Raw genomic sequence first — 8,816 nt, 5'->3', positions numbered from 1 at the left:
TCCTCGGCCCCGCTCTACGCTGGGGCCGTTCTGGGGTTTCGAAAGCCCTGCCGCGGCGAGCTGTGCCATGGCTTCCCCGATGCCCACCTATCCACCTGGGGCTTGCGCCGTCGAGCATGGACCGCTTCCGCCTCCGCGCCCCCCCCCACTCGCGCGATAGTACAACCCGACCTCAGGCTGGGCACCAAATTAGGACAAGTGGAGGCCGCCGAGGCCCACGTTCCTTCCGGTGTGCACTCACGGCCTTTCTCCGGGCCCCGCCTGCCCGCCGCCCCGGGGGCTCGGCGCCGCCGCCCCCCCCCATCCCTCCCTCGGCTGAGCCCCGGGCCCGTCGCCCTCGCCCCCCCCCCTCCGCCGTCAAGCCCGGGGCCCGCAGGCTCGCCGGGCTCCCCACCCCCACCCCACCCCCGGCCCCCGGGTCAGTCAGCCGCGGGGGGCCCGCCCATCAGCCAGTTCCGGGGAGGTTGCTCCCGTCGACCCGAACTCCCCGCCCCCTCCGCGGCTGGGGGGTGGGGGGGGTGGGCCCGTCGGAGGCCCGGGGGCCGCGTTGGGGGCTCTGGAGGACGGAGACCCCGGAGGCGGGACGCGGGGGGCCGCCCGCGCGGGGTGGGGGTCGGCCACCAAGCCAGTCCCCCTGGGCTCGGGCGGAGCGTCAGCTCCTGATCCTCAGAACATCCCGGGGAGGTAGGTACGCGTCCTCACCCCCAGTTTACAGACTCGCACTTGGCAGGGGAAAGACAGACAGACAGACAGACCCACCCATCCGTCTCTCGCCCCCACCTTGCGTAGGGGAACACGGCCGCGGCAGGTGGGGTAACGTGTTCGCTCGGGGCGCGTGGGGAGAGGACGGGCTTGACCTACTTCTTTCTGTCTGGGCAGCGCGTGTTCCAAACCTCCTCGGGAAGGGGGGAGAAGACGGGGTGTGGTGAGATGGGGTGACACGCTGGGGCGCCCTGAGGACCCTGGCGGGACGGGAGGCTTGGAAGCGCCAGGCCCCAGCAGAAACCAGGAGATGGGAAGGGGAGCGTCTTGCACAGTGATACCTTGGGAGTCGGGGCTGCGGGAGACCAGACCCCCCGCGTTCAGATTGCACCCTGGGAGCTTAGGCTCACACCTACCCCGCGCTTGCACTTCCTTCTTTGTAAGGTGGAGATCTGAGTGGCTCCTGCTTTCGGGGTTGGGTGAGGAATCCAGTGACATAAGCTCTGCCCCAGCGTGGTACCCAGTGAGTCCTCTCCAAGTAGGAGCTTTGCCCTCAGACTTTGTCAGTGAGGCTCCTCCAATATGGCTTCCGGGCTGAGGCTGCTCCACCTTGAAGACACCCTGGGGTTTTTCTCATGCTGTCCCCTCTGTGGCCCTCTCCAGCTCCACGAGGTCTCATCTCCTGGGCCATGAGTGAGCTGAAGGACTGCCCATTGCAGTTCCACGACTTCAAGTCTGTGGACCACCTGAAGGTCTGTCCCCGCTACACAGCGGTGCTAGCCCGCTCGGAGGACGATGGCATTGGGATCGAGGAGCTGGACACTCTGCAGCTGGAGCTCGAGACGCTGCTGTCTTCTGCAAGCCGCCGCCTGCGGGTGCTGGAGGCCGAAACCCAGGTGATGCCCCAGAGAGGGGACATCGCCGGAGATGGACTTTGAAGTTAGGGTATTAGTCATTAAGTTAGCCCCATCTGCGTAAGCAGAAGGACTGAGCCTAGTTTGTAAAATACTCCCGAATATGGACAGACCTCACCAATCACAAGAGTTTTTCTCCACTCCTGCCACCGACATGCTCTTAGTCAGTAGAGAGACGTAAATCAGGACAATTTTGGCCATTAGGGATTTGACAACATAGAGAATGGAGAGACCTGGATGGGAATCTTAACTTCAGCACTTGCTAGTGTTGCTATTTCTTTCCCATGTGACTTGAAGAAAGTACCTTGTTCTCTCTAAGCTTAGTTTCCCTATCAGCAAAACGAGCCAAATTACAGGCCCTACCCTAGAACCACTGTGAGAATTAGAGGAGAATTTTCACAAAGGCTCAGCAAAGTGCGTCTGACACTAAGTAAGCACTTCAAATGTTATTTGTTGATACAACTGTTATTAGTCACTGTGAACTCCCGAGCCTTGCGTGCCGGGTCATAGGCCTAGACCATTAGCTTCCTGGGGTAGGGATCCATGGGAGTGTTCTGAGGAGGGCTGAGGCACAATGAGTTACATTCTAGCACCCAAAAATCTTGCTAACTTGTACCCAGCAGGCTTGCTAGCTATCTGGATGATGTTGAAAATGAAGGCTTAAGCTGGGCACACATGGTTCACGCCTATAATCCTAGCTACTCAGGAGGCTGAGATCTGAGGATTGCGGTTCAAAGCCAGCCTGGGCGGAAAAGTCTGTGAGACCATCTCCAATCAATCACAGAAAAAGCTGGAAGTGGAGCTAGGGCTCAAGTAGTAGAGTGTAAGACTTCAGCTAATACTCAAAGGAGCTCAGGAACAGTACCCAGGGCCTGAGTTCAAGCCCTATGACCCACTAAAAATAAAAACGAAGGCTTGCTGGGAGGCCTGTTTGACTTCACCTAAAAAGTCATTCCCAGCAGATTTTCCCAGTGCTGACAGGCACTGGCTTGTGGTCATTTATATGACCTTCCTGGTGAACTGTATATGACTAGCTTGTGTGTTAAATCAGAGTGCAAACAAGTAAATAGGGAGGTGGAATGTATGTGAATAAAGTCATGTGGGAAAAGGAGCTGGGTTTTGAAGGGTGAGTAGGAGTTTGCTAAGTAAAAACGAAGCTGGGGGGAAAACAAAACAAATCTGGATTGCAGATCCTAATTTATTCACTGGAGAAATCTCTGTAAATTTCAGATCCTCACTGACTGGCAGGATAAGAAAGGTGACCGCCGATTTCTGAAGCTGGGTCGAGACCATGAGCTTGGAGCTCCCCCCAAACATGGGAAGCCCAAGAAGCAGAAACTGGAAGGGAAGGGACACGGGCCAGGCCCCGGCCCCGGCCGACCCAAATCCAAAAACCTCCAGCCCAAGATCCAGGAATATGAATTCACTGACGACCCAATTGATGTGCCACGGATCCCAAAGAACGATGCCCCCAACAGGTGGTGGGCCAGAGAACACAGAAGGCGGGGCGGGGGGGCGGGAGGGCCTTGGGATCCTGGTGATGAAGGCTTTCTGGGGCCCAGGACTGAGTGTGGAACTGCATGGATTCCCTCTCAGGATCTGCTTCTCCCCACAGGTTCTGGGCTTCTGTGGAGCCTTACTGTGCCGACATCACCAGTGAGGAGGTGCGCACGCTAGAGGAGCTTCTGAAGCCCCCCGAGGATGAGGCAGAGCATTACAAGGTAGAAACCCCCACAGACCCCACCTCCTGCCCGCCCCATTGCCCGTCCACCCACCCAGCCTCAAACTCTGCTTCCTGCTGGTACCACCTCCTCCTGGCTTCTCCCTCACTGACCTCCGCCCTGGCCCCTCACCTCCCGCCCTCTGCCTTGCTCAAGCCCTCTCCCCCTTCTCTTCCTGTGTATAGGCCTCTAAGGCACCTGTTCTCATTCTTTTTTTAATATATAAAGGGACACACACACACACACAAACACACACCAGAATGAATTGTGTAAGTCTGCACTGATAAAATCAATGTATAGACACGTCATGGGTATAATAACAAAGAATGGAGGAGAAAATAGAAATACGTAGGAGTGGACCTTAAACATATATATATGTGCATATTGAGCTTGAAGGTATGGCTTTGGTAGTAGAATACCTGCCTTTGAGTTAAGTTTCCTGAGTTCAGGAAGTTTATTTATTTCACCCATCCTGGAGCTTGAACTCTGAGCGCTGTTGCTGAGCCTCTTTGTACTCAAGGCTGGTGCTCTTATCACTTGAGCTACAGCACCACTTCCGGCTTTTTCTGAGTAGCTTATTGGAGATAAAGTGTCTCACGAGTTTCCTGCCAGAGCTGTCTTCGAACCACAATCCTCAGATCTCAGCTTCCTGATTAGCTAGGATTACAGGTGTGAGCCACTGGTGCCCGGCTAATTTTCATCTTTTTAAGAGGTGGGCACTCCTGGTGTTTGTTCAGGTGGTCCTCAAAGCCCAGGGACCAAGTGATCCTACTGCCTCAACCTCCCTAGTAACTAGAACTATGGGTGGGTACCACTGCCCCCAGCTTGTGTATGGTTGTGTGTGTGTGCGCGTGCGCGTGCACGCCCACACATGCGCCCACATGGGGGTTTGAGCTTGCAACTTTGTTCTTTGACTTGAGTTTCTTGCTCAGGCCGGGCACTTTGTCACTTGAACCACACCTCCAGTCTAGCATTTTGCTTGTTAATTAAGGGTGGAATCTCACTGACTTGACTTTGAACTCCAGTCCTCCAGGTCTCAAAGTGTCCTGAGTAACTAGGATTATAGACGTGGGTCACCAGTGCTGTTTTCTTCTTTTTTGTGCTGAGCATCCAACATAGGGCCTAGGAGTGCTAGGCAAGCGCTTCCCCCATGGAGCCGCGGCACTGGGCTTGTGCACATGTGCACGCACACACTTGCACACACTCGCACAGACGCGCAGAGAGACTGGATGAGAAGCGCATTGGCAATGCCAAGTGCAAGGAGAGCCTCCCCTCTGCTGCGTCTGGCCGTTGTTAGGCACCCAGGGCCAAGTGATCCTCCTTCCGCAGATCCCGCCCCTAGGAAAGCATTACTCCCAGCGCTGGGCCCAGGAGGACCTGCTGGAGGAGCAGAAGGACGGGGCGCGGGCGGCCGCGGTGGCTGACAAGAAGAAAGGCCTCATGGGGCCTCTGACCGAGCTGGACACTAAAGGTAGGCCCCTCACCTTCCCGTCCACTCCAGGCCAGGGGCTGAGTCCCCAGAACGTCAGCCCACCCGCCCCCCTCTCCCCTGCCTGCTTCAGATGTGGACGCCCTGCTGAAGAAGTCGGAGGCCCAGCACGAGCAGCCGGAAGACGGGTGCCCCTTTGGCGCCCTGACGCAGCGCCTCCTGCAGGCCCTGGTGGAGGTGAGCGCGGTCAGCCCCAGCCCCTCCCCCCAGCCCCTCTCCCCCCCCAGTCCCTTCCCCCCCCCCACGCCCGCATTGATGGGGAGTGATCCCACCATGACGCCTCGCCTTACCGCCCCGCCCCACGCGGGGACCTCCACTGAGCATTCCTGTCGCTCCTCTGTGGCCTCTTCTTGTGGTATCGGTACCAAAAAGGGGGAGAATGTCTACCGGGATCTAAACTTCTTGGAAAGGCTTCCCAGAAGAGGTGGGATGGGAGATACAAACAAAAAAAAATCCGTTGACAACAATAAAGTAAATTAAATTTTTTTTTTAAATTGGATAGGGGCCTCGGGAGGTGGTAGGAAGGAGAAATGGACTCTGGGCCTGGGGGATGGGGGGGTGGGGGGGCAGTGAAAGGGGTCCACATCGATTATTCACAGCTATGAAAAGGAAGTAAGCCTGTGGAAACCCTTTGGGGAGGGGGAAGGGAGGCAGAGAAGGTGATGGAGGGGAGAGATACATTGTAATACCTTGTCCACATGTGGGAAATAAAACAGAGGAGCAGGAAATGGAGGGGAATGCTCTCGCTCTTCCTTCCTTTGCCCCATCTCTGGTCTTGTAGGAGAATATTATTTCCCCTATGGAGGACTCCCCCATTCCGGACATGTCTGGGAAAGAATCAGGGGCCGACGGGGCCAGCACCTCCCCTCGCAATCAGAACAAGCCCTTCAGGTGAGTGGCGTCGGGTCTGCACCTCGGGGCCCGGCCCGCCTCGGCGGGAGCTGAGGAGAGCGTGGGAAGGAGCAGCGGTCTCGCGTGGAGGCTGGCCCAGCCCTTCCGCACGCAGGCTCGGCCCAGGCCTGTTCCTCGCGCTCCTGGGAACAGCCTGCGCGTCCGCCCGTGGGGGCTCAGTGTGCTCAGGTGCCCTAACTCCCATGATGGCGTGACGCCAGCTTGTTAATCAGTCATCAGTGTATTTAACAGGAAAAGATGTGTCCACAGTAAGAGTACCAAACGGGGGGAAAAGGCTCACTGTGGCCTGATCCTGATGGGATAATCCTGTTTTTACTTGAAATGTTTAAAAGTGTAAATGAAGGGGAGTAAAGTGGGGCTGTCTAGCAAAAGGTGGCACTGAATACCTAGAACACGCGTACGTATGGCAGAGAGGCGTTCTGGAAGGGAAGGGCGGGGACCCCCCCCCCCCCCCCCCCCCCGCGCGGCCGCCCCTGCAGCTAAGGCTCGCCCACAGCGTGCCCCACACCAAGTCCCTGGAGAGCCGCATCAAGGAGGAGCTGATCGCGCAGGGCCTGCTGGAGTCTGAGGACCGGCCGGCCGAGGACTCGGAGGACGAGGTCCTGGCGGAGCTGCGCAAGCGGCAGGCCGAGCTGAAGGCGCTCAGCGCGCACAACCGCACCAAGAAGCACGACCTGCTGAGGTGAGCCCCCGCCCCCCCGGGCGCCCCGGGGCGCCCACTCCTTGACTGGGACGGAGTCCGCGCCCGCCTCCCCCAGCCCCTCTGCCCCAGTAGCTGGGGTGACACGCTCGGGCGACCGCCCCGCTCCTGTCAGTGGAGCACTGAGGAGCGGCAGCGCCCAGCTCAGGGTGCGCTCTGATGGGGACCCTGTGAAAGGGCCCGAGGGAATGCCAGTCGGGGGGGGGGGGGGGCTCGGTCCGGAGGAGGGAGGGTCCCCGCTCGGGGCGAGTGACCGCGTGGCTTTGGTGGCCGGCCCCCACAGGCTGGCGAAGGAGGAGGTGAGCCGGCAGGAGCTGCGGCAGCGGGTCCGCATGGCGGACAATGAGGTCATGGACGCCTTTCGCAAGATCATGGCTGCCCGGCAGAAGAAGCGGACCCCGACCAAGAAGGAGAAGGACCAGGCCTGGAAGACCCTGAAGGAGCGGGAGAGCATTCTGAAGCTGCTGGATGGGTAGCCCTCGGCCCGCCCGGCTGCCTTCCCCGGCAGGGCGCGGGGAGGGGGGAACCCCACTTCCTGCTTTGGGGGCCGGAAGCCTTGGACCGCTGCCCATCCAATGGTGCCGGTCTCCCGAGGGCTGAGCCCTCCGCTGCGTTCTTCCGGCCTCGCCCTGTGCAGCCCGGACACGAGGAGCCCCGTGGGGCCGGCCTGGGCCCCGAGATGGGGCGAGAGGGGCTTCGTTCCTGGGTCCTCTTCATCCCCCCCCACACCCCCCTCCGCCCCTCACCCCTCTCTGTTCCCCTCAAACACTTCTCCCTTGTGGTTTTGTAAAGTGCAAACTCAAGAATAAAGTGACTGCTGTGGTTTTTCACAAAACAGCCTGTATGCGGGTGTCTGTGAGTGTCCCCGTGGGCCGGGAGGGGGCTGGGGGGGTGGGGGGGAGGGTACCCCTCCATCCGCGGGGTGACGCGCGGAGCTGGCGGGGCCGGGGAGCGTGAGCGCCGTCCACAGCACACAGCTCCTTCTCGGGTGCCCTGCGGGGTTTGGCTGGGGAGCCTTGCGTTTGCTGGGCGGGCGCTTCCCCACTCCAGCCACCCACTCAGCTAGCTTTTTGTTTAAAGACTGGACCTGACTATGTACTTCGTCTGGGCTGGCCTCTTTTTTTTTTTTGGCCAGTCCTGGGCCTTGGACTCAGGGCCTGAGCACTGTCCCTGGCTTCTTTTTGCTCAAGGCTAGCACTCTGCCACTTGAGCCACAGCGCCACTTCTGCCTTTTTCTGTGTACGTGGTGCCGGGGAATCGAACCCAGGGCTTCATGCATGCTTGGCAAACACTCTACAGCTAAGCCACATACCCAGCCTGGACTCTAACTTCTGATCCTCCTTTAGCCTCCTGAGTGCCGGGTTACAGATCGGAGTCACCACACCTAATAGGCAGGCCGCCACAGCTTCCCTCGCTCTGGGTGGCTGGCAGGAAGGGACCAAGCCACAGGCTTCCTCGTTTTTGCCCGGCACTGGAGAGAACCAGAGCCAGCTGTTCCGCTGTGACCTCCCAGAAGAGGACGCTCTTTCCCCAGTCCTGGAAACAGTGAAGATGGCTTGGGACCACAGATGACTTCCTATTAGCATCTGCTGCCCCACCAAACCCAAGGCAGCAGAGAGAGGGTGGAGCCCACCGGACCACAGATGACTTCCTATTAGCATCTGCTGCCCCACCAAACCCAAGGCAGCAGAGAGAGGGTGGAGCCCACCAGACGGGAGCCAGGAGAGGAAGAAGACAGGAGAGCCAGCGAGGGCTTCCTACAGTCAGCCTGCGGGCTACAGGCAAACGGATGCTTTCCTGTGCCTCCGCTTCATCCTAGATGGGTCTCAGACCCTGTCATTCACAACTTACGGGGGCAAGGTAGGGGGGGAGAAGAAGCATGCAATGGCTGAGCCATAAAGAATGATGATACCTCTCTGTGGGATACATCCCCCATCACATGTGCCTCTTATGAGACTGTCACTGTCAAACTAAGCTGGACAAATGTCCCCGGGGAATGAATGGTCACGTGACAAACAACAGGGCCACTCTGAGGCCCCACTTAGAACTGCTCTTAGGAGGGCAGTTTTACTTCCGTTTAGATGGTAAACCCGGGAACTCCTTTCCTCCCACATGGGAGAATGTGCCGGCTCGGACAAACAAAGCCAGCATGTGGAGAGGGAAACCTTCCTAATGATGAAGCCAGGGGCCTGGATCCAGCCGTGCCTGAAGCCACAAGATCTTCCCGTAGACTTTGCAGTTATAGTAGCCCACGGGAGGTTTTTTTTAGCTTAGGCTAGTTTGCTTTGAAGTTCAGTCATTTACAAATTAAAAAACAAAGACGTGACTAAGAAGAGTGTATTTGGGCCGGGCGTCAGTGGCTGGGGGCCTGTAATCCG

General features: G+C 58.4%; 1 protein-coding gene across 1 annotated transcript; it reads left to right on the top strand.

Moving 5' to 3' along the window:
• Positions 1-420: 420 nt before the first annotated feature.
• On the top strand, positions 421-7,271 carry Tada3 (transcriptional adaptor 3). The gene is made up of 9 exons (XM_048356252.1): positions 421-684; positions 1,366-1,598; positions 2,847-3,094; positions 3,232-3,337; positions 4,667-4,808; positions 4,900-5,003; positions 5,608-5,717; positions 6,235-6,420; positions 6,722-7,271. The coding sequence occupies exons 2-9, from the start codon at positions 1,392-1,394 to the stop codon at positions 6,912-6,914; spliced, it is 1,296 nt and encodes a 431-aa protein (XP_048212209.1). The 5' UTR covers positions 421-684; positions 1,366-1,391; the 3' UTR covers positions 6,915-7,271.
• The last annotated feature ends 1,545 nt before the right edge of the window (positions 7,272-8,816 follow it).

This window comes from Perognathus longimembris, chromosome 10 (assembly GCF_023159225.1).
Source record: "Perognathus longimembris pacificus isolate PPM17 chromosome 10, ASM2315922v1, whole genome shotgun sequence".
Taxonomy (NCBI): domain Eukaryota; kingdom Metazoa; phylum Chordata; class Mammalia; order Rodentia; family Heteromyidae; genus Perognathus; species Perognathus longimembris.
The sequence above is the reverse complement of the archived record's forward strand: the minus strand, read 5'-3'. Positions and strand labels throughout refer to the sequence as shown.